Consider the following 26,073-nt stretch of genomic DNA (forward strand, 5'->3'; position numbering starts at 1 on the left):
AGTGACTTTTCTACAAAAGAATCAGTGTCTCCCCTTAATCAGTGAGATTGCAAGATTGAGCAATAAACAAAGGAAAGATTGAAGAGCGCTGTTAATTTAAATGGATGAATTTATAGTAGGTACATCAAAAGAGAAAGAAGGATTGGATTGGTGGAGGGAGATGAGCAAAGAAAAAGAGAAAAAAAATTAAGATTTTTTAAAATCTCCAATTATTTAGAGCATGCAGGACTGGGACTGAACAGCTTAATTGTTCACTTTCTGGGCTAAAGAAGTTGATTTGCAGTCACCAACAATTATCACATTATAAGAAAAAAAATGTATTAACATAGGGCTTTTCACAACAATCAAACATTTCAAAGCTTTTTCACATTCACCCAAACAGGCAGATTGGGCCTTTGTTTAAGGCTTCATCCAAAAAGTGCCAGTGCAATGCTCCCTCTATACCACTCTGAAGCATTAGCCTTTATGCTCAAGCTCTGGAGTGGCACTGGAGAACCGAGAGAATTCGTACAAAGGTGCAAAATTTTTGCATTTTGAAACTGGCACAGTTCTGCTGGAGAGGGAATTCTGTGAAAACCCATATCACAGTGACAGTCCAATGTTTCATGTTAACCTGGATTTAATAGTCAATAGGCAATTAAGAATGAGTAAATTCTTCACTAACTCATGCTCTGCTGGTATCACTCCTATATAATCAATTCATTGTGGCTCTTGAATTCACTGGCCAAGTAAAACACTGCCTTATTGGAAGCTGGACTTAAGATAGCATTTAAAATTCAAACTCGAAGTACAGTTAAACCTGACCTCCGGGCATTTAATAAATACAATAGGATTCAATGAAGACATTTTATCCGAAATTCCTATTTAGTCTTGGACGCAGTTAAGTGAAGTTAACGATTGAAGGAAAATTTTGAGATTCTGTTGCTTCTTTAATTCTGTGGAATTTATGCGCAGATCTTACGTGCTTTTATACATAATATATATAGCTCCTTGTTTAACCATGACCCATCCTCACACCAGCTCACCAGGTCTGAGTGACACTTCTCATATGATGCTGTCTCTAGTCCACTGCAATGCTCCATCAACACACGCCGTCAAATGGTAACATGTTGTAATATATTTTGATAATACAGGAATACAATCATCTGGGCATCTTGTTCCAAAAATTAACTTGTAAGGAACATGTGCCAATGAAAACATCTAACTTTCCGCAATGTGTTTTAATTTGATTGGAGTGGCACCTGTGCTGCGACATGGCTACGCCAAATGTTAAAATGCTTTCTTTCCAGGCAATAATCGCTTGAAGGAAAACAGAATCAATACAACACAGGAGGCCATTCGTTCCATGGAGTGTGTGTCAGTTCTTGCGAAGAACAATCCAGTTATGCCCATTTCCCCAGCTCCTTCCCTACGTCCTTGCAATGTTTTATCTTATACAAGTGTTTATCCAATTCCCTATTGAAGGTTACTGCTGAATCAGACAGTGACTCCAAATCAAATCCTAACCTGTGTAAAAAATAAATTCCTCCTTCATGTCACCTCTAGATTTTTTTTGCCAAATACCTTAAATCTGTCTTTGGTCCCCAATCAGCTGTTGGAAAAAAAAAATTTCTGCTTTTTCTGTCTGAGTGCCAGCAATATATCGAAAGGATGAAGCGGTGGCTGTTCAGACCTACTACTAGTAATGCATGCAAGATTAGGTTTTATTCAGTCCAATCCAACACAAACAGCCCGTTCCCTCTGATTAGGGAACTGGGGATGAATGAAAATGTCCAACTCCCACTTTCCAAGCTGATCAGTATCAGGAATTCACAGGGTGAAGATGGGAAAATATTTGTTGGAAATGATTAAAATCTGGACTGGGAAGTTTAAAAAGGTGGGGCTGGATCACCTGGTTTAAGGAATAGGATTGACAAGTTATTGTGCATCGTGGGGGAGAATGTTGATCTAAGACGACTTCCTGCAATTTGTTTTTGCCCCATAAAATTAATGTGGTCACACCTTGGGCACGAGGAGCTATAATAACCATTTAAAATGTCCCTCTATTCTCTAGTTGGGTTGGGGAGGAAGGGGAAACAAGTTTGTTTTTTTCCCCCTGATTTAGCCCCATTCACTTTAATGTGTATTAACCACTCACCAATTCAAAATTTTAAATAAAATATTGGGAGTTATAACCTCTCCTTCCAGACATTAAAATTGTATTCAGAAGCAGGAAAATCCAGGAATTAATCTCTGTTGGGTGGGTTGAGATAGCATGAGCTTTTTTTCCCCCCCCCCACCCACAAAAACAGAAAATGCTGGAAAATCTCAGCAGGTCTGACAGCATCTGTGGGGAGAGAATAGAGCCAAAGTTGTGTCTAGATGATCCTTCCTCAGCCAACCCCTTACCCAGCCCTATAACAACATGTGACTACTCGTGAAAGGACAGCTGATTAAATTTTAATTCATTCAGGAGAAAGACTTCTGAAACAAATACTATAGTGCTACAGCTTCAGAGATAACTATCTTATTTAAAAATTCTAAGAGTGTGGGTGATGCTAGAAAGGTTGCATTTATTACTTATCACCAGTTACACTGAGAAGATGGCAATCGTCCATAGGCTTACTGGAATACAGAACCAGCGATGGTGAAGGAAAGACAGTAGAAAAATGTGTGCGACTTGGGAGCAGAATTCAGATTTGATTTTGTTACTACAACATTGCTCCTCTTGCCCTTCTCAATAGTAGAGGAGGGAAGTGATTTAGAAGTAAATGTTGGCAAGCAACTGCAGTACATTCTACGGAATGGCAATGTGTTCCCAAGTACAATTGTGGCTTCTCACCATAAGGAGAAATCCAATGAAAAACTGCAATGTCTTTTAAAATAGTTCTTAGATTTGTCAATAATACGCTTTGGTGGTTTTAAGAACTGCAAGGAACAGGTTGAATGTAGCTCCTAAAGAACGATTGTTGTGTTGTATAAAATATAAAGCTGCTAATGCTGTTTGACAAGCAAGTAGCCCTGAGCTGTAGTTTCACCAGGTTGATACCTCATTTTTAGGTATGCCAAGTGCTGCTCCTGGCACGCCCTCCTGCATCTTCATTGAACCAGGGTTGACCCATTGGCTTGATAGTAATTATAGAGTGGGGGAATGTGCCGGACAATGAGGTTGAAGATTGTAGTTGCTTACAATTCTGCTGCTGCTGAGGGCCCACAGCACCTCTTGGTTGCCCAGTCAAGTTACGAGATCTCTTCAAAATCAATCCCATTTAGCACTATTAGTGCTGCACAACATGATGGAGATGCTGAGGATGAGATCAAGTATGCTTTCCTCTCTAGTTGCTTCCCTCACCATATGCTGCAGGCCCAGTCTAGCAACTATGTCCTTTAGCTCCCGCCAGCTTGGTGTGTAGTTGTGCGACTGATCCACTCTTGGTGATGAGACATTGAAATTCACTAGAGTACATTCTGGTTCCTTGCCACCTCAGTGCTTCCTCCCAGTGGTGTTCAACATGGCGAAGTACTGGGAGCGAGAGAGAATGGTGGGGTGGGGGGGGACAGAAGGAGCAGTACATGGTAATCAGAAGGACAACTTTCTCAATTTTGACACAAGCCCCAAATCAATGAGAAGGACTTTCCTGAGTTAACAAGGTTGAATTTGCCATTGTCGTTTCTGGTGTCTACATTGATGCCAAGTAGTCTGGTTTCATTCCTTATAGTCTTTGTAGTGGTTTGATACAACTGAGCAGCTTTCCAGGCCATTTAAGAGTCAACCACATTGCTGTGGACCTGGAGTCACATATCGGCCAGACCAGGTAAAGGTGGCAAATTTCCTTTCCCAAAGGACATTATTGAACCAAATGTGTTTTTATGACAATGGTCAGCATTAGACTTTGTTTTATAAAAACAGAATTCAAATTTGCCATGGTGGAATTTGAACCTTGCTCCCCCAGGTCTCTGGATTACTAGTTCTGCTACAATACCATTAGACCACTGTCTCCTCCTTGCCCCTGCTTCACTGTGCTCTTAAAGACACCATTGGTGTTGTTGACACCGAGGTAGTCCAGTGTCATCCTTCTGGGTCATTTTCTCTTTTAAAAAGATAGCAGTTGATACTTCAGCCCTTTCTCGGAATTAAGAGAAATCTCAGATCAATAGTTAAAAACATGGGCAAGGGGATTGGGAAGAAGAAAAAGACTCACAGGCAAATAAATAGAATGATCGGTAAAGCACTCTGGGAGAGAACAGTAGGTGATTAAATGGCACACTACTATTAACAGGAGGTGAAGGAATCAGAATGAGAGAAAAGGGAAACCAAGTGAGTCAATGCAGTGAGTCAAGTAGAAAGAAAGCATGAAAAATTAGCATGGTATTGCACACTTTATTGGAAGAAGAAAGGAAGCAGATGAACATTAAGGTCACAGACCGCCTCACCATATCTCTAGTTACCATGAATGCACACCTGGACTGCAGTATCAAGGACATTACAAATTTACCTGGACATGAATCCTATTCTTTTAGGACAGAATATTTAATTTTTTTGTGTGGATTGGAGGAAAGAAATTGATATCCATATAGTTACTGAATGGTGATGTTTACTCAACAAGTGAATTAACCTTTGCGTTTAAATATCCAGCAGTAACAGCACTCAATAGAGTGGTTTGGAATAAGTAAAAGTACTCTAGCTAACAAAATAAAAATGCTCCACCTAATCATTTAAATGCCACATCTTATCACCAATGTTTTCATTCCAATTGGTGCCCTGCAGCAAATTACATAAGTTAAAGAGGCTAAGCAACGTTAAACTATAAACTAACATTTTCCAAAGTTAAACTCTAATTAACTAACATTTTTCAAACGGAGAGATAATAAAAACTAAATAGAAACAAGCCCAACAACTGAACATATGTAAATATATGAAAAGTAAAGATACATGAAAAGCAAATAAAACTCAGGACAAACTGAGTGTGCTAAGGGAGAAGTCACAATGTCTTTACTGGCATTTTACTTATTTTTGAGGAGTTGGAAGAAGTGCAACATAAAAACAAACAAGAAAAGTCATGTCAAGAGACTCCTCACTACCTAGGTGTCTCAGTCTCCTGGGAGATGAAAAATCAGATCAAAAACCCATTGACAATTAGGGAAAAAACACGTTGAAAATTCCTCTTAGAACCCCCTAGGCAACAAAACTGCTCCAAGAGACTATATTGAACATCACTGATGTTAATTCGATCCTACTTCTACAATGTGATCTTCCTGTAGCCAGGAACAACACAGTCCTGCTCTCTCAAATAAAGACTGACCGCAGATAAACTAGCAACGTGTCTCATGGACCTACTATTCTATAAAACAAAAACTTGTCTAACATAAAATCTATTTCTTCCCTTGCATAAATAATATGCATAACCCCACGTCTTATTCAACTTAATAGCTGAAATAATTTGTCAGTGTTTACAAATCAGTGTTATTAGCCTCAGATTGCTTGATCTATACCTCTCTAAAGTATTTGACCAGTACTTCAAGCCTATCTGGCTAAATAAAATATTTTAAACCATTCTTATGGCACTCCCCTAAATCATTTCCAAAGCCTTACTATCACTCATCATCTGAATGGATCAGATATAAACACTATATTCTAAATGAGGCCCAAATCCCGGTCATGGGAAAACACACAGACGAAATGATGTTTCATTTCGTAGAAAGACAGAAAACAGGAGATGATTCAGCCCTTTGAGCCTGTGTTGCCATTCAATACATGGCTGAACCTCAATCTCAACACCATACTCCTGCATGCTCCCGATTACTCCTTGACACCTTTTAGAATCTAGAAATCTATTTCCTTAAATATATTCCATGACTTGGCCTCCTCAGCCCTCTGTGGTAGAGAATTCCAGAGTCACCACCAAATGAGTGAAGAGGTTTCTCCTGATCTCAATCCTAAATGTCCATATATCCTGAGCTCTAGGTCCTCCAGCTGAGGAAACATCACCTCTGCATCCAGTCTGTCCAACTATCAGAATTTTATACGTTTCAATAAGACCCCCTTGCATTCTTCTAAATTCCAGTGAATAAAGGCCTAGTCAACCCAATCTCTCCTCATACAACAATCCTGCTATCCCAGGAATCAATCTGCTGAACCTTTACTGCACTCCCTCCATGACAAGTATATCCTTTCTTGGGGAAGGAGACCAAAACTGCACACAATGCTCCACGTGTGTCAGTATTCACGGGGGAGGTGCCTGATGATTGGAGGGTGGCTCATGTTGTTCCGTTGTTTAAAAAAGGTTCCAAAAGAAATCTGGGAAATTATAGGCCAGTAAGTTTGACGTCGGTGGTGGGCAAGGAAGGTGTGATAAGGGATAGGATCTACAAATATTTGGATAGACAGGGACTTGTTAGGAAGAGTCAACATGGCTTTGTGCGTGGTAGGTCATGTTTGACCAATCGATTTGAGTTTTTCGAGGAGGTTACCAGGAAAGTGGATGAAGGGAAGGCGGTGGATGTTGTCTACCTGGATTTCAGCAAGGCCTTTGACAAGGTCCCTCATGGGAGATTAGTTAGGAAGGTTCAGTCGCTGGGTATACATGGGGAGGTAGTAAATTGGATTAGACACTGGCATTCAGCCTTGGATCTTCAGGTAAGCGTTCTCCAAGGCGGCCTTCACGACACACGACAGCGCAGAGTCGCTGAGCAGAAACTGATAGCCAAGTTCCGCACACATGAGGACGGCCTAAACCGGGATGTTGGATTTATGTCACATTATCAGTAACCCCCACAGCTTGCCTCCTGGGCTTGCAGAATCTCACTAGCTGTTCTGTCTGGAGACAATACACATCTCTTTAACCTGTGTTTAATGTTCCCTCCACCCACATTGTCTGTACCTTTAAGACCTGGCTGGCTGTAGGATTCGCATTCTAATCAGTATTCTGCAACTTGATTTTGTCTGTTTGCACTGTTTGAGAGCACATTTCCACTCCATCTGACGAAGGAGCAGTGCTCCGAAAGCTTATGGTATTTGCTACCAAATAAACCTGTTGGACTTTAACCTGGTGTTGTGAGACTTCTTTCAATGGAAGAAGCCAGAGAGTGGTTGTGGAGGATTGCTTCTCTGAGTGGAGGCCTGTGACTAGTGGTGTGCCGCAGGGGTCAGTGTTGGGTCCATTGTTGTTTGTCATCTATATCAATGATCTGGATGATAATGTGGTAAATTGGATCAGCAAATTTGCTGATGATACAAAGATTGGAGGTGTAGTGGACAGTGAGGAAGGTTTTCAAAGCTTGCAGAGGGATTTGGACCAACTAGAAAAATGGGCTGAAAAATGGCAAATGGAATTTAACGCAGACAAGTGTGAGATATTGCACTTTGGAAGGACAAACCAAAGTAGAACGTACAGGGTAAATGGTAGGACTCTGAAGAGTGCAGTTGAACAGAGGGATCTGGGAATACAGGTACAGAATTCCCCAAAAGTGATGTCACAGGTGGATAGGGTCGTAAAGAGTGCCTTTGGTACATTGGCCTTTATAAATCGGAGTATCGAGTATAAAAGTTGGAGTGTTATGGTAAGGTTATATAAGGCATTGGTAAGGCCAAATTTAGAGTATTATGTACAGTTTTGGTCACCTAGTTACAGGATGTAAATAAGGTTGAAAGAGTGCAGAGAAGGTTCACAAGGATGTTGCCGGGACTTGAGAAGCTGAGTTACAGAGAGAGATTGAATAAGTTGGGACTTTATTCCCTGGAGCGTAGAAGAATGAGGGAAGATTTGATCGAGGTGTATAAGATTTTGATGGGTATAGATAGAGTGAATGCAAGCAGGCTTTTTCCACTGAGGCTAGGGGAGAAAGAAAACCAGAGGGCATGGGTTAAGGGTGAAAGGGGAAAAGTTTAAAGGGAATATTAGGGGGGGGCTTCTTCACGCAGAGAGTGGTGGGAGTGTGGAATGAGCTGCCGGATAAAGTGGTAAATGCGGGGTCACTTTTAACATTTAAGAAAAGCTTGGACGGGTTCGTGGATGAGAGGGGTGTGGAGGGATATGGTCCAAGTGCAGGCAAGCGGGACTAGGCAAAGAATGGTTCGGCACAAACAAGAAGGGCCAAAAGGCCTGTTGCTGAGCTGTAATTTTCTATGGTTCTATGGTGTGGTCACACCAAGACCTTGTATAGCTGCAGTAAGACATTCTTGCTCCTGTACTCTGTCTTCTTACAATGAAGGCCAAAATACCAGTTGTTTTCTTAACTGCTTGCTGTACCTGCATACTTGCTTTCAGTGATTGGCGTACAGGGACATCCAGATCCCTTTTTTGCATGTCAACATTTTCAAATCTATCATTACTTAAATAACGCTCTGCCATTCTGTTTCTCCATCCAAAGTGGATAACTTCAATTCTCGATGTTATAATGCTTCTGCCCACTCATCAAATTGTCTAAATCATCTTGAAGACTCTTAACATCCGCCTCACATTCCCACCAAGTTTTGTGTCATCAGCAAACCTGGAAATATCACTCTATATTGTGAATAATTGACGTCCAAGCACTGAACCCTGCAGGACCCCACTCATCACCACCTGCCACTTTGAAAAAAAATCCATTTAGTGTTTCTTCCTGATAACCAATTCCCAATCCATGCCAATATATTACCCCCAATCCCATGTACTTTAATTTTGTACACTAACCTCTTATGTGAGACTTTAACAAAGGCTTTCTGAATGGATGGCCCTATGAATATAGCCCAGAATTAAGGCGGACACTCCAGCACAAGACTGCGGGAGTGCCGCATTGTTGGAGGTGTCATCTTTCAGATGTGGCATTAAACTGAGATGCCAACTACCTGCTCGAGTGGCTGTAGAAGATCCCATAGCACTATTTCAAAGAGAAGAATTAGCCCTGGTGTCTTGGCCAAGATTTATCCGTCAATCAGCATCAAAACAATAGACTATCTGGTCATTATCACATTGCTGTTTGAGAGTTTGCTGTGCTCAAATTGGTTGCTACATTCCCTATGTTACACCTGCGACTCCACTTCAAAAATGGGCTGTAACATGCTTTGAGACATTAGGTGGTCATGAAAATACTACATAAAGGCAAGTTTTCCCTTAGCGATTGCTTAATCATGAATCTTTAGAGATTTACAAATTATGATATTTTTCTTCCACCACATTCCTCAAAGTGTAAATATCCTAAGTGTTGACTTTCTATGCGGAGTCTGCACATTCTCTGTGTCTGCATGGGTTTCCTCCGGGTCCTCCGGTTTCCTCCCACAGTCAGAAAGGTGTGCTGGTTAGGTGCATTGGCCATGCTAAATTCTCCCTCAGGCTTACCTGGTCAGGTGTCACCGAGTGTGGCAACTAGGGGATTTTCACAGTAACTTCGTAACAAGCCTACTTGTGACAATAATAAATAAACTTTGGCTAAGATCAAGTGTAGTATCGACATGCTGTACTTGGTCATTAGGTTACATTTTAGCTTCATTTGAAGTAATTTTTAAAAGCGGCATCTCGGCCTTTTGGCTAAGATGCAAATGAAATCAAGCCTTGGAGGAGGTGCAATGCCTACTCCAATCAGCTTGGATCATGTAGATCAAGCCCAAGACAGGAGGCAAGAGCCCTGTCTTGCTTGGATCAGGAATGTCTCACTTGTTGAGACTCTGAATTGGACTTGATTTGATTGAATTGGATTAAAAAACTTAAACTTGATACACGCCTAAACTGCACTTCTCCATTTGCAAACACGGCCCCATTCCTCCAACACACTGATTTGCTCTCAGTTGTTTCCGCTCCTCCACAGACCAACACAAGCACAAATCTTCATATCATTCCCCTTAACATCTCCATCGAGGTCGCTAAAGGACCCAATACGGATGACACGACTGCTAACCAACCTTCAAGCAAACCCACCTCAATTGATAAAAACTTTCTGCTAAATGCTCTACCCATGGTGACAATTTCCCACTATTCCCAGAGATATTAGCTTGTGCAGCAATGTCTATCTGGGAACACAATAGGACTTAATTTGATAATGTTAAAGAGGGAGAACAAATAGTCACAAGCCAAGTTTTAAATTCAAGGTACAAGAAAAGGCTTACATAAATGCAAGAAAAATCAGCAGACAGAGATGTAAACAGCAACAAAGGGATACAAACGAGGTGCAAAAAATGAATGTGAAGGAAAAAACCTGCAAGGAACATCAAAGCTAAGCCTTTGCAAGCATAATAAGGGAAAGGGGTGGTAAAAGGGATTGCGAGATCACCCACAATACAGGACAAAAATGAGGCAATGGTAAACTTTAAATTAGCATTGTGTGCAACAAAGGATGAGAATAAATTACCAGTTGTACAAGGAAAAATAAAAGAGCTGAGGAAATTGCAGATTTAGTCATTATTTTGGTATTTTGTCACAGGATTGAAAAGTATAAAAACATTCCACTATTTGAGAGGAGATTGGGCAACAGAGAAAAACCAGGCACGGTAATGATAGACCCATCAGTCTAACATCTCTTATGCGAAAATTACTGAAATCTGTCATATTAGGCAAAATGTTTGAGCACTTGGGCCAAGTTTGAATGGATTAGCATAGATTTTTGACGAATCAAGCTTTTGATCCGGAGGAGATCACTATCATTGATTAGAAAAGGAAGAACGCGCAGAGCTATGGGTATAAGGCAAGGAGTGGCAGGCACTGGATGATTTACTCCTTTGAAGTCAGGCCAAATGGCCTCCTTCTGTACTTTAGCAATTCTACGGTGGATAAGGAAATAGCTGAGTATTATCTATATGGAATTCTAGAAGATACTTAATACGGTTCTGTATCCGAGCAGTTCTGTATCTGAGTTTCACAACAAAACTAAAAGTACACAATACTGGGGGGGGCATGCTTGCAACAAGAGCTGGAAACTGGTTGAGAGTTCAAAGACAGTGACAAAGTGAATGAATGAAAGGCTGCGACAAGTCACATTCCTCAGCAAAACTAGGGACTCAAGTTTTCAGCATGTATATCAATTTCTTGGATGAAAGTTTAGCAAGCGTTATGTTCAGGTTTGCAGAGATAACAAAACATTAGGAGGTACAGTAAATCGTGCAGATGAGAGCTGGGTTACAAAGGAGCTAGTTTTCCCCCCTGCAAAACATTGCAAGTTCCTGTTGGTAGTCGAACGTAGCTTTCAAATTTGATGCTTTACCATTCCAAGAGCCCACCTGGGAGCCTTTTAATTTATTTAGTCTGTAATGGCCCATTAACATAATTAAGAAAACTCTCAGCATCTCTGCCCCAATTGGTTGATATCCTCTTCTCCAGTGACCTTTAAAACTTCTCTAATAGCTTTCGTTTCCTCCAATTGAATATGATGCATGTTGGGTTTTGGTGACAACTGCAGATTCAGAAATTCGCTTCGGGAGCATACAATTTACTACAGATGACAGTTACCAAAACACATCAGTACCCCCCGCCCACCGGGGACACGTTTCTCAGTGGCTCAGTGCAACGGTCCTGGTCGTGCCGTGAACCAGACACTGGAAGCTGCATCCGCCCTTTTGCCCATCGCCTTCCAGGTGAGACTCACCGCGGCCGTGGCTTTCTTTGCAGCTGGGATAATGACTGGAACCGGCGATGACATGTTGTTACCGCACATACACAACAACAAAAAAAAAGTGTCCAGTAACCCCCGAGTCACCTCCGCAAACACACGGCCCCACCGCCGCCTTCGCGCTCCTCCTACCCGCTCCTGGACCGTTACCTCCTGCCCCGCGCAGCCGCACACGCCGCGCCGCCGAATGTCCCGCCCCCTCCTCGCCCGGATTTGACGCCTCCACAAGTGGAAGCCCGGGAGCGGGCGCTGTGATTGGCTGGACGGGATGTCAATCAGCGGGAACAATCGGCGGCGGGCTGCGCATGCGCGACCCTGTGGCGCCTTGCTGTTGTAAGTCGATCACCCCGCCTCCTTTCTGTCGTTTCCCAATCTATTCTGTGATAAATGTCAATAAAGATTGCCGTGGAAGGGAATTGCAGATAGACCAAATTATGTCTGTTGATCAAACATCAGTCAGTTGCCACTCGCACACTTGATATTTTGAAGCTGTGAAAGGGGCATTAAATAAGATCAGTGACCGGATCTTAGAGGACGAACCGGTCACTCCCGAGGTTGTCGGGGATTCACCATCCCTCGCGCGCCTGTCGTAAAGTAGAGTTTGGGGGGGGGGGGGTGGTCTTTACGGCAGCCATAAGTTGTGGCGGTTAGGAAAGATGGCGGCGCGCGGCGGCGGCGGCTCGGCCAGTCTCGAGCTGTTGTGGCGGCTGCCGCGGGTCTCCCTCGCCAACCTGCGGCCAAACCCCGGCGCCAAGAAAACGGTCAGTCCGCACTCCACCATCAGCGCCGGTGGCGGCTATCAGCGCTCCGGAGAGACAAGAGCCGCAGCATGATCCCAGAAAAAGCCCTGGTTTGCAGGGGCAGGGGCGGGATGTCAGTTGACGCACAGGCTGACCGATCCGCCTTTTTTTTTTAAGACAGGCTCGGGGCAGGAGGCGCTCTGAAGCCCCAATCCGAGGTTGATGCTTGTGTACTTACTCCCTCTTATTGAAGGTCAGCCTGGAGATTGGGGCCTTCACACAACGATTACAACTCTGTAGGAGGCCATTCGGCCGTCCTGTGGGTGCTGGCTCTTTGCAAGAATAACTCAGCTTGTCCTTATCCCCCGTCCTTTCCTAGTCGCCCTGCAAATGTTTTTTTTCGCTCATAATTATCCAATTCTCAAAGGATAGTGCATCTGTGGAATTCTTTACCTCAGAGGGCTGTTAGAGGCTGGGTTGTTAAATATATTTAAGGTTAAGGGAGACAGATTTTCAATCAGCAAGGGAATCAGGGGTTATGGAGATAAGGTGGGAAAATGGGAGTTCATAAATCTGGAGGATCTTTTTAACTGCTTGCAGGTGTTGCCCGTCTTTTACCAGGACCTTCACAAAGTCTGGAACACGGTCGCCTCGCACCGCAGCTCTCCCCCATCTGGAGTAGCGGCTATCATTCGAGAGCTGCTGCTCAGGAATCCGCTTCTCCAACCATATAGCTTCCGCTGGCTGGTGGAGAGAAGGGCTGTGGATGCCGGGGTGGCCAGGATCAGGGACATGCTGGGTGGTGGAGGAGTGGGCTGGATGACACCCCCATGAACTCGCTGAGCACGCGAGGGTGGATGTCTGGTGTGCGGTCAATGCTATCCAAGACCTTAGAAACGTCGTGCTCAGATCCGAGGGTACACGTGGTCTCTAGGAGGCGCAACTGTGCAGTGGGATCCCGCCCGAGCGTACTCCTGCTCAGGCAAATTCCACATTGGCCCCAAGCCTAGACCCCCCCGCTCCACAGCTTGAGCCGCCTCATGGCAATGCACGGAGGCATTTCCTGTACAGGCTGCTGCTGCGGACCTTCCACTACCGCTTCCTCGCCTGTCATCCGGATACAGCTTGGCGGGCCCTGTTGCCGTCCGGCGGAGGTCCCCACTTGAGGTCTCCCCTACTATCTTGGAGACCTGGGGTGGAGGGTGGTGCATACGGCAGTTCCATACAATAAAAGGTTAAATTGTTTCACGGACTCCCAAGCAACCCTGCCCTTTTTGCAACCTTGTGGAGTCTGTGGACCACGTCTAAGTTCAATGTTATAGACTGCACTCCCTTTTCAGTTTCCTCAGAAACCTTTTGTTAATGTTTTGTTTGTCCTTCAGTCCCACGCTCCTGATCTACAGACACGCGGTGCGGGCGAGGAAGTAGGAGGACCTCCTCGTGAACCTGCTCCTGGGTCTGGCAAAGCTTGCCATATACAAGTTCAGGCAGCAGGTAACCGAGGGGGGGGTCACCTGACTGTCTGCCCCTCTACTGCAGCTATATGTCGGAGGGCACCATTAATGCCTTCCGTGCCTGCTGGGCACTGCAGGGGCTGGACCGCATTATTGACACCTTTAATCACATTTTGATTTGATATTTTAAGTTTCTGTTCCACTTTGTCTTTTGTTTTGGGTGGTTTTTTTTCCTTTTGGGAGCTGCCCCTTTTAATTTGTCCTCTCATTAATTTGATTTAGTTTATTTGGTTGGCTGAAAAGATTGGTGGGAAAGTGGAGTTGAGGATTATCAAATCAGTCATTATTTCATTCAGTGGCATAACAGACTTGATGGGCTGAGTGGCCTACTCCGAAGTCTTTTGGTTTAATTTGGTTATAGTTACCCAGGCTCCCTGACTTTTCATCAGTCTCAAAGGCAGCACACTGTAGTTATAAAGCTGCTTTAAAATAGAGAAATATTCCACAGTGTTTCACAGACAGAAGGGGAGAGATGTTCACTCGGAGGAAATAGAGAAGTGACTAAAGGCTTGGTTCAAGAATTAGGTTTTAAGGAGTATCTGCAAGGGAGAATGTGTCTATAAAAGACTTCCAGAGCTTCGGGCCCAGGCAGCTGAAAATGTAGCCACCAATGAAGTGGCAAGGAATGGGGTCTGGAAATTGATGTGGGGGAGAATAAATTCTAGAGCGCTTAAGGTGGTTAACTCAAACTAATGCTGAGATCTCCTTGAGTCTTTCACAAATAGCTTTAAAATGTTATTCAAGGTTGTGACAAGAATGCTTTGGCCAAATTGGGAGTATTTCTTATCCATATTTTCATACTTAAGCAAGTCCAAAATACAACAACTTTGTGACTTTTGAAATAACTATTCTGTTTAGATTTTTTACTAGGAATGTAAAAAGACTAATGCTTCACAATCTGCCATCTTTGACATTCTGTTTTAGGTACAACTGGAACAAAGATGATGATAAAATTTATTGTACATAGTTAACAAATAATGCTTAATTCTCAGGAAAAAAGACGTGGCAGGGGCATCCATGGAGGAAAAAAAAGTGGCCGAGGTCACAAAGGCCAGACACAGCGTGGTAACCGGCCACGATTAGGATTTGAAGGTGGACAGACTCCATTTTATATTGTTATTCCAAAATATGGATACAATGAGGGGCACAGGTTGGTGAATAAACAACTCCATTGACCATATGTAATAGCCATTTTACAAACTGTCATTCGGTTGTAGCTTGTCATAGAAAACTCGGGGCTTGACAAGGTAGATACTCAGAGGATGTTTCCCCTGATGGAATCTAGAATTGAGGGTACGGTTTAAAAATAAGAGGTTTAAGACGATGAAGAAGAATTTGTTCTCCAGGAAGGTCATTAGTGTTTTGAATTCTCTCCTCCTAGTGGGCAGTGAGGCTGGGTCATTGGTTATATTCAGAGCTGAGTTGGACAGATTAAAAGTAAGGTTTATTTATTAGTCACAAGTAAAGCTTACATTAACACTGCAATGAAGTTACTGTGAAATTCCCCTAGTCGCCACACTCCGGCGCCTATTCAGGTCAATGCACCTAACCAGCACATCTTTCAGACAGTGGGAGGAAACCCACACAGACACGGGGAGAGCGTGCAGACTCCACACAGACACGGGGAGAGCGTGCAGACTCCACACAGACAGTGATCCAAGCCAGGATTCGAATGCAGGTCCCTGGCACTGTGAGGCAGCAGTGCTAAACACTGTGCCACTGTGCTGTCCATTGACAAGGGAATCGAGGGTTATGGGGAACAGGTGGGAAAATAGAGTTAAGTCACAAAAGATCCAACATGAACTAAATAAGATAAGAGCCCATGGCGTTGGAGGTAATATATTAGCATGGATAGAGGATTGATTAACTGATAGAAGACAGAGAGTTGGGATAAAAGAGGCATTTTCAGGATGGCAACCTGTAACTAGTGGAGTATCACAGGGATCAATGTGAATGTACTATTGCCCAGTTTGCAGATGACACAAAAATAGATGGGAAGGCAAGTGGTGTGGATGACAGTGTCTACAAGGGGACATGGGCAGGTTAAGTGAGTGGGCAAAAACTTGGCAGATGGAATATAATGTAGAAAAGTGAAGACATGCACTTTAGTAGGAAGAATAAAGGCGCTGAATATTATTTAAATGGAGAAAACTGCAGCACAGAGGAAGTTGTGGGTCCTTGTGCATAAATCACAAAAAGCTAGCATGTAAGCGTAGCAGGCAGTAGGGAAAGCAAATGGAATGTTGGCCTTCATTTCAAAGGGAACGGAGTATAAAAGTAGGGAAATCTTGCTAAAACTATACAAAGCACTAATTAGACCACACCTTGAATACTGTGAACAGTTTTGATCCCCTTATCTAAAGAAAGATAAACTGGACTTGGAAGCAGTCAAGAGGAGGTTCATTAGGTTGATCCCAGGTATGGAGGTATTTTCTTATAAGAAGTTGAGTAGTTTGGACCTGTACTCATTGGAGTTTAGAAAAATAAGTGGCGACCTTATTGAGAGGTATAGGATTCTCAGGGGGCTTGACAGGGTAGATGCTGAGAGGTTGTTTCCTCTTGTTGTAGAGTCTAGGACCAGAGGGCATAATCTCAGAGTAAGGGTGACCCATTGTTGAGGATGAATTTCTTATCTTAGAGTGGAATTCTTTATCGCAGAGGGCCATTTGAGGCTAGGTTGTTAAGTATGTTCAAGGTCGAGATAGATAGATTTTTAATCAGTAAGGGAATCAAAGGTTGTGGGAGTAAGGTGGGAAAGTGGAATTGAGGATTATGATATCAGATCAGCCATGATCTCATTGAATGGTTGAGCAGACTCAATGGGCTGAATGGACTACTACTGCTCCTACGTTTTATGGTCTACATGCGTATGTGCTTTGTCGTATGTATATGTATGTACAACAATGTGTGTGGTGCAGCCTGGGTGCAGGAAGTTCTTTCTTGTATCTGTGCTTGCATATATATTTAGGTGCTTGGGTGCGATTTTGCATGCAAGTCTGCATGCACATATAATCCACGCAAATATATATACATGTATCTGTATACATACTTTCCTATTTTCATATGTATGCATACCTGGCTGTGTACAGGCATTTGTATGCCTGTGTGTATGTGTGCAGATATGCATGAGTGATTGTGTTTGTGTATGTGTGCATATGTACGTACATGCATGCCTGTTACAATTCTGCATATTTGCACGTGGCTGTACGTAAATTTGCAATATGCATGCATACATGTACAAATATGAGTATGTACTGTTATTCACTTTTATATCTGCATGTATATGTGTTAGAGCATAGGAATTAGGAGCAGAAGTAGGCAAATTCAGCCCTTTGAGCCTGCTCTGTATTCAATCAGACCATGGCTGATCTCTCCCTGGTCTCAAATCCACCTCCCCACCTGTTCCCCATATCCCCTTTTGTATTCGAAACATATCTATCTCCTTCTTGAAACCATTCAACAATTCAGACTCCACCGCATTATGGAGCAGCAAGTTCCACAAATTCACCACCTTCTGCGAGAAGTAGTTCCTCTTCATCTCAGTGTCAGATCAACTGCCTCTCAACCTACAACTGTGACCTCTTGTTCCAGATTGTCCCATAAGTGGAACCATTTGGTCTACATTTACTTTACATTTACTTTATCAGTCCTCTTTAAAATTTTATATACCTCGATCAGATCCCCTCTCATCCTTCTAAGCTCCAGTGAGTAGAAGCTCAAACTGTTTAATCTCTCCTCATAAGTCAATACATGCTGGCACATCGATGCACATGTGCAGATTTATAGTTGTAGGCACATATATGTGGGTGCAAATAGATATGTGGGTGCAAATAGATATATGTGCATGTGTACAGGATATTGACCATGACTCTTGTTATTAGCCATGACTCTAGTTTATGAGTCCATAGAACCATAGAATCCCTGCAATGCAGAAGGAGGCCATTCAGCCCATCATGTCTGCACCAACTCTCTGAACGAACATCTTATCCAGACCCCCATCCCCATACCCTTTACCATGGCTCATCCGCCTAACCTACACATCTTTGGACTGTTGGAGGAAACTGGAGCATCCGGAGGGAACCCACACACACAGAAAGAACGTGCAAACACCACACAGACAGTAATCCAAGGCCAGAATTGAACCCGGGTTTCTGGTGTTATGAGACAGCAGCGCTAGCCACCGTGCCACTCCCGGCATGAGGTTGTGGGTTTAAAGTTACTTCAGGAATATGAACATAAATGGTCATAAATGGCTGTTTTTGGATCTTGTGTGCAAATTGTCTATTGTATTTTCTGCATTACAATAGTGACTACATTTCAAAAATACTGAATTAGCTGTAAAGCACCCTAGTGATGTTCTGAGATGGTGAATTGCGCGACATTAACGCAAGTCTTTCTATTTCTGTGAATGTCTGTTTCCATGCATTTGTCTAGATGTATGTCAGTGTATCTGCATATAATAAGTACAGAACTGAAGAACAGATGGTCTGTGGAGGGATGGTCATTTCTTAGACACAATTTTAAAAATATGATGTTCTAACTGTTAAGAAAAACAAATATTCTTTTAAATTTCTTCTCAGTTATAGGCGGCAATACCAACCACTCAGTTTGAATCGACTTCAGTATTTGATCGATCTGGGCAGAGTAGATCCCAGTCAACCAGTTGATCTGACCCAGTTAGTGAATGCGAGAGGAGTTACAGTCCAGCCACTCAAACGAGACTATGGAATCCAGCTAGTAGAGGAGGTAATACAAACTGAACATGCTTGTGTTAATGGCACAAAATCACAGCTCTGTTTCTCAAGCAGGGTCACCAGTTTTCCAGTCCTCTCTGATATTTCCAGGAAATCTATCTACCTACGCGCAGATAATAGGAAATAAATCTGCAACATGCTTTTGAATTCTTTGAAGCAATAGTATAACTGCTATATTAACAGTGGAATTCAGAAGAATGAATTTCATTGAGATATTTACTGTTTGTCTCAAGAGTTTCAGAAATTCTGTTTCAAATACAAAGGGCAATAAATTCCTCTATATTATTTCATGGGGGAATCGGTTAGCTAAGTTGGTTGAAAGGCTGGTTTGTGATGCAGAGCGATGCCAACAGCTCGGGTTCAATTCCTGTGCCGGCTGAGGTTATCCACGAAGGCTCTGCCTTCTCAAACTTGCCCCTCGCCTGAGGTGTGGTGACCCTCAGGTTAAATCACCACCAGTCAGCTTTCTCTCTCAAAAGGGGGAGCAGTCTAAGGTCCTCTGGGACAATACAAATTTTCATTATTTCATGAACATGGTCATTAACCACTAGTGGGAAACCTTTGGCTTAATGGTGGCATTCCCTCCCCTGAGCTGGAAGGTACTAAGTTCAAACCCTGTTCCGAATGGTCCCGACAATGGGAGACCAGAGTTCTGGTTCTCCACTTTTCTGTATTCCACTCATCCTCCTCTTCTCTCACTTTCTGTTTCCATTATTTTTCTCATCGAATCTGTCTTAAAGTAAAGCTTATTTATTAATCACAAGTAAGGCTTACGTTAACACTGCAATTAAGTTACTGTGAAATTCCCCTAGTCGCCACATTCCGGCACCTGTTTGGGTCAATGCACCTAACCAGCATGTCTTTCAGACTGTGGGAGGGAACCGGAGCACCTGGAGGAAACCCACGCAGACACGGGGAGAACATGCAACCTCCACACTGTCAGTGACCCAAGCCGGGAATTGAACCCGGGTCTCTGGCACTGAGAGACAGCAGTGCTAACCACTGTGCTAGCGTGCTGCCCTAGTCATCCAACCTCACCTCTCTTTCTTGTGCTTCTGTTGTCTCCTCTCCTACTTTTCCCTGTCTAATGTCCCCTCCTTCCCCTTCTCTCCCCTCATGTGCTGCTATCTGCTACTCTTCCCAATGTTTACTCTCCCAGTCCTCACTTTTCTCCCACTTCCCTCTCTTCGACAAACATGTAAATTAAGAGCAAGAGTAGGCCAATCAGCTTTTGGAGCCTGCTCCACCATTTAATAAGATCATGGCTGATCTGATTGTAGCTTGAACTCTACTTTCCTCGCTACTTTCTATACCCTTTGATTCCTTTGTCAATCAAGATTCTATAATAAGCAAAATACTGCGAGCTAGAATCTGAAACAAGCAGACAATGCTGGATAAACTCAGCAGGTGTGACAGCATCGGTAGGGAGAGAGAACAGTATTGAAATTTCAGGTCCATTTGGCTCTTCAGAACTGAGGGAAAATCTGTTAGATACTATACTGTAGCTGGAAGAGATTGCAACAAAGGTATGTATCAAACTTAAGGATCTATAGAATCCTATAGTGCAGAAGGAGGCTATTCGGCCCATCGAGTCTGCACCGATCACAATCTCACCCAGGCCCTATCCTCATAACCCCATCCGTTTACCCTAGCTAGTCCCCCTGACACTAAGGGACAATTTATCATGGCCAATCAACCTAACCTGCACATCTTTGGACTGTGGGACGAAACCGGAGCACCTGGAGGAAACCCACGCAGACACGAGGAGAATGTGCAAAGTCCACACAGACAGTGACCCAAGCTGGAAATCGAACCCGGGTCCCTGGCGCTGTGAGGCAGCAGTGCTAACCACTGTGCCATCGTGCTGCCCTGTGCCACGGTGCTGCCCCTTTTTAGTGCAAAAGGAGGCCATTCGGCCCATCAAGTCCCCATTAACCACAATCCCATCCTGTCCCTATCCCCATAACTTCGTGCATTTGCCCTGCTAGTCCCCCTGTCACTAAGGGGCAATTTAGCACGGCCAATCCACCTAACCTGCACATCTTTGGACTGTGGGACGAAACTGGAGCACCTGGAGGAAACCCACGCAGACACGGGGAGAATGTGCAAACTCCACATAGACAATGACCCAAGCCAGGAATCAAACCCAGGTTCCAGGCGCTGAGGCAGCAGTGCTAACCACTGTGCCATCGTGCTGCCCCTTTTTAGTGCAAAAGGAGGCCATTCGGCCCATCAAGTCCCCATTAACCACAATCCCATCCTGTCCCTATCCCCATAACTTCGTGCATTTGCCCTGCTAGTCCCCCTGTCACTAAGGGGCAATTTAGCACGGCCAATCCACCTAACCTGCACATCTTTGGACTGTGGGACGAAACTGGAGCACCTGGAGGAAACCCGCGCAGACACGGGGAGAATGTGCAAACTCCACATAGACAATGACCCAAGCCAGGAATCAAACCCAGGTTCCAGGCGCTGAGGCAGCAGTGCTAACCACTGCGCCACCGTGCCGCCCTTGGCCTTAAAAATATTCAATGACCGTGTCTCCACTGCTCTGTGAAAAAGCGGATTCTGCAGTCTAACGACTCTCTTTAAAAAAAGAAATTCTCCTCATCTCTGCCTTAAATGGGAGATACCTTATTTTTAAACTCTCCCTTAGTTCAAATCTCTCTCACAAGGGGAAACATTCTCTCAGCATCCCACCCTGTCAAGTCCTCTCCTGATCTTGCATGTTCCAGTAAGATCAAATCTCATTCTTCTAAACTCTGATAGATACAGGACTAACTTTTCTTCGTAAGATAAGCCCTTCACCCCAGAAATCACTCGAGTGAACCTTTTTTTAACTTCCTTGCTCATTCTGTAATGTCTGCAACTGAATGTTACACAAGCAATTAATATTTACGTAACACCTTTAACTTTGAAGTACCATGGAACATTTGTTTGTGGTGTAATCAGCCAAAATGGACACTGAGCCAAAGATATGATGTATCAAAAGCTCAGTCAAAGTTGGGTTGAGAGGAAGGTGAGGAGTTTAGAGATTAAATTGTAGAACATTGGACCCAAATGGCTGAAGGCAAAGGCACGAATGGGCAAAAAGAGAATGGGATGCACCAGAGGCAGAGGAATGGAGAATTATGGGATTGTAGGGCTGGGTGATGTTTTGGCGAATTTATGGATGTGACGCATGAATATTAATATGAATGTTAGCATTTTAAATTTGAGTTGTTGGGGAGCCAGGAGTTAGTACATGTCAGAAAGAACAAGAATGATAAGTGAGTGGGATTGATGCCAAATAGGATAGAGGCAACAGAGTTTTAGATGAACTGAAGTTTGGTTAGTGTGGAAGATGGGATGCTATCCAGGAGAGCATTAAAATAAAAGCAGAATACTGCAATAATTAAATCTGAAACAGAAGCAGAAAATGTTGGAAAATCTCAGCAGGTGTGACAGCATCTTTGGAGAGGGAATAGAGCCAGTGTTTTGAAAAATTGGTTCTATCCTCTCTGCACAGATGCTGTCAGACCTGCTGAGATATTCCAGCATTTTCTGATTTTGTGTGAGCATGAAAATAGTTGTGCCTGAAGGTGACAAAAACATGGATGAGTTTCAACAGCAAATGGATTGTTTTTCTAGCAGAGGAGGGTTATTTATTCAAAGTGAACTTTGTAGTAAGAGTTCCTGCAGTTCTCTTTTTAGCTTTTTAAAAATCAGCTGACTTCTTTATCAGCTGCTTTGTTGTTTTATCCCAACTAACTTGTGTACCTAATCCAAAGAACAAACTGATACAAAGCTAACCAGTTACAGTTCATTTGGACAGTTGTTTTTCTTGCTGCCATTAGATGGAAGCAAAAGCACAGTTTGTGAACGTGTAGACAATCCCATTAGGTGGTTCTTGTAATTTTTTCAAGGACATTAGAAACGGAGAGATCTTTGTGCATCCACAAAGGCATTTGTTAGCATACATTTTCATATAGATTACTATTAAAACATAACCACAAAAATGAGCTAATAATTAATTACATTAATGTAAATTACTAAGACTACTGCAACCCACCACAGTTCTTGCTTCATTTTTTAGGGTGCCGACACCTTTGCAGCAAAAGTAAACATTGAAGTTCAGTGGGCATCAGAGCTCGCTATAGCTGCAATTGAAAGGAATGGCGGAATTATAACTACTGGATTCTATGATCCACGAAGTTTGGGTAAGCACAATTCTGTTTTAATCATTTGTGCATAGATTTGTTTAAAGTAAGGTAGAGCCTTTTATTGGGTCTCTTGAGAATGATCTAAAATCAAATCTCATTCTTTAACTTATTTATGGTGTTGATTCTTTGGCTAGCTTCATGTTTCATTTTCAGGATGTTTAAGCCTCCAAAACAGCAGGCTGAAAGCATACTTAGGACAATTGTTAGACCTCTTGCATAGGTAAACAAGGTGCCTAATGCCTGATTGAAGTTCCCTGTGCAAACTTGGATTACCCTAAATGCAGCCAGCACAGATAATTAGGAAAAATCTAATGCTGTCTGATGTAAAATTACTGACCAGCTTCAATTCAGTTCATAGTGAGTATAGATCTACAGCACAAAGCTGTTCACCAATTGGCACTAAATTGACAGACTTACAATGACTGAGATGAACAAAACAAGTAAGCACATGGCAAGTAGGTTTTGTCATTCCTGACTAACAGAAAATGGCACATAGCCCTCACATAGAATGTGGTACTTTTATCAGAATGAAGTGGTTGTAACAGCATGAATTATCCAGGCACCAATGGACTTGAGCAATAAACTTACTGTGGATTTAAATATGTGAACTAGTATGCAATAAACCAACATTGTAGAATAATTTAATAATATTACATCAGTATGGTTAACCATTTAGCAATATTTCTGCATTCAAACAGATATTTTGTGCAAGCCGGTGCCTTTTTTCCTAAGAGGACAACCTATTCCAAAGCGTATGCTTCCACCTGAAGAACTAGTTCCCTACTATACAGATGCTCAAAATCGTGGTTATTTAGCAGACCCAGCAAAAATTCAAGGAGCACGAATGGGACTTGCTAAGAAATATGGGTACATTCTACCAGACATTACCAAAGATGAGGTGTATAGCATGCTAACAATGCGCAAAGATCCTCGACAAATTTTCTTCGGTCTTGCTCCTGGTTGGGTGGTGAACCTGTCTGAAAAGAAAATCTTAAAACCAACCGATGAAGAGCTATGTAGATACTATAGCTCTTGAACTGATGATAATGATTTAGCTGTAACTAGAAATATCACTGTTGATTACTCACCTGTGTAAATTGAATTATGTATTAAAAGATTGTTTTCTACTTGAGTTAGTTGTTTCAGAATTCAATTTTTCTGTTGGCTTTGATAAATAGTTCTTGCATTGAAAATTAATACATAGTATTGAGTGGTGTAGCTCATAGTAAGTTGGAAGATGTGCTGTTTATAACAAGATGTTGTCCCATTTAATGTACAACATATTGTATTCTAAACTTGATCTCCTGGGCTGGTGCTCCTGAAGGACAGCAAAACTGACAACTTATAATCTCTGCAATCTATTTATCCTTTTCAACTCCTCCATTCTTCCTGTTGCTTTCTAACTTTGTCTTCTGTTCTTTCTTGCATTCCTTTTCTGGTGTGATTCTGATATTTTCCGATATTTTGTGTCTATTTAATTCTCACTTTTTTCTGTTGCTTGTTGTCTCTTCTGTATTTCTTTCAATTTACCTGCATAGTTCAGACATTTCTTTACTCGTACTCGATTTCTTACCTTTAAAGTTCCAGATACCCAACGAGACTCCAATCAAAACAGCACTGTTTAATCGCTTGAGCAGAATTTCCATTTGATGGATACAGTATGCTCACCGTTTCCCCATAGTCCACACTTAATTTGTCTAAGAGCAGAAAGCATTAGTTCTCTATGTAAATAGCCACAGTTTTGGGCTGGTGCTGGAAGTTTAAGGGGGTTCTTTTTGGTAAAGGGTGAAAACAGTTGCTAAATGAGTGTAGTGCTAAAGAGATACATATTTAGAAATCTGATTTAGCCTACAAGTATTGTTTAGGAGCAATGCTTAAAGTAAAGTTTATTTATTAGTCATAAGTAAGTACATTAATACTGCAATGAAGTTACTGTGAAATTCCCTTAGTTGCCACATTCCGGCACCTGTTCAGGTCAATGCATCTAACCAGCACTGTCAGCCAGTGCACTCTACATCTTTAGCAGACTGTGGAAAGAAACCAGAGCACCCAGAAACCCACGCAGACACGGGGAGAACGTGCAAACTCCACACAGACGGTGACCCAAGCTGGGAATCGAACCCGGGTCCCTGGCGCTGTGAGGCAGCAGTGCTAACCACTGTGCCACTGCTCCATCCCACTTTGTGGAGGTATATGTAGACTCCATGCAAGAGCTTCTGCTAAAGATGTAGAGTGCACTGGCTGACAGCGCGTAGTGGAAAGAGGCTTACAGGTTCTCAAAGGCAGCAGTGGCGGTCCTGGTAGAGAATATAAGTGATGTAGGATCAAGTCAAAGCCGGGAGCACTGCTGTCCAAGGTATGACTACAGTACCTTAAAATATTTAATGATTTGACATCAGTGGTCAAGGAAAGATTTTACACACTTCCCAGTAACTGCACAACAACCTTGACACTACATTCACCATTTAGCTAGACATATAAGTAACTTCCAATACCTGTGGGATAATGGCTACCCTGATCAGATTATATCACACAAACTCATGCATGGGCCTAAGGCGATTACTTTTGCTTCTGAGAAGTGCCCCGTCCACCTTCAATTGCCCTGGAAGGATCAGGTATCTTAAAAGTTTGAGCAACAGGTAAAGCTAGCTGTTTCACGCTACTATGCAGTAGCAATACAAGTGGTATTCACCACTGACAGGATGCTGGTGTCAAGTCAAAATGACGTTCTGCCCTTCACACATGAGTAATGTGGTATTTGAATTTCAGTATGAGCATGATACTAGGTATGTGGGCTATAAGTCTCAAAGACTAGCATATTGTATCAATCAGTATGTCCCTTCCACTGTTTGCAATGTGCATGATACAAGCCATACCTAAACAACCCATGCTTGCAAAATTGAAAACCCAGTGTCCAACATTAGATGTGATTCTGCGATTGGATAACATTTGCTAAATTTTGTGTGCTAAAAATTAAACACAACCGATTTGAGATTGTTAGTCGGGCTTGCAGTGTGGTGCATTACCATGTACCAGAAGCTATATATATCAATGTACAGGGTTAAAAGCAAAATACTGCAGATGCTGGAATCTGAAACAAAAACAGAAAATGCTGGAAAATCTCAGCAGGTCTGACAGCATCTGTGGAGAGAGAATAGAACCAACGTTTTGAGTCAGGATGCCTGATGGTTGGGGAGAGAAGATGACACATTTTTAACAAGTTATGAACTGGAGTATATTGCCTCCAAGGGGAATGAAGGCAGATTCAATAGTGCCTTTCAAAAGGAAATTGGATATATACTTGAAA

The 26,073-nt window shown here is 42.7% G+C and overlaps 2 protein-coding genes across 6 annotated transcripts in view; one reads left to right on the forward strand and one right to left on the reverse strand.

Moving 5' to 3' along the window:
• The window catches only part of lypla1 (lysophospholipase 1), a 46,506-nt gene extending 34,359 nt beyond the window's left edge, over positions 1-12,147 (reverse strand). Inside the window, exon 1 of one of the 5 annotated variants that reach the window (XM_078216173.1) lies at positions 11,644-12,147. Coding sequence is in view for 2 of the 5 variants with exons in the window: in XM_078216171.1 (XP_078072297.1) it covers positions 11,533-11,601 (69 nt within the window). In the remaining 3 variants the exon portion in view is untranslated. Of the gene's footprint in view, positions 1-11,532 lie in introns of all 5 variants that reach the window. The other 4 variants (XM_078216171.1, XM_078216175.1, XM_078216174.1 and 1 more) reach the window with 4 other exon arrangements.
• Positions 12,119-23,898, forward strand: mrpl15 (mitochondrial ribosomal protein L15). Its single transcript, XM_078216169.1, has 5 exons — positions 12,119-12,317; positions 14,803-14,960; positions 18,391-18,556; positions 22,640-22,763; positions 23,465-23,898. Exons 1-5 carry the CDS (start codon positions 12,213-12,215, stop codon positions 23,800-23,802), a joined length of 891 nt encoding a protein of 296 aa, XP_078072295.1. The 5' UTR covers positions 12,119-12,212; the 3' UTR covers positions 23,803-23,898.
• Positions 23,899-26,073: the final 2,175 nt, after the last annotated feature.

Source organism: Mustelus asterias, chromosome 7, assembly GCF_964213995.1.
Source record: "Mustelus asterias chromosome 7, sMusAst1.hap1.1, whole genome shotgun sequence".
NCBI lineage: Eukaryota > Metazoa > Chordata > Chondrichthyes > Carcharhiniformes > Triakidae > Mustelus > Mustelus asterias.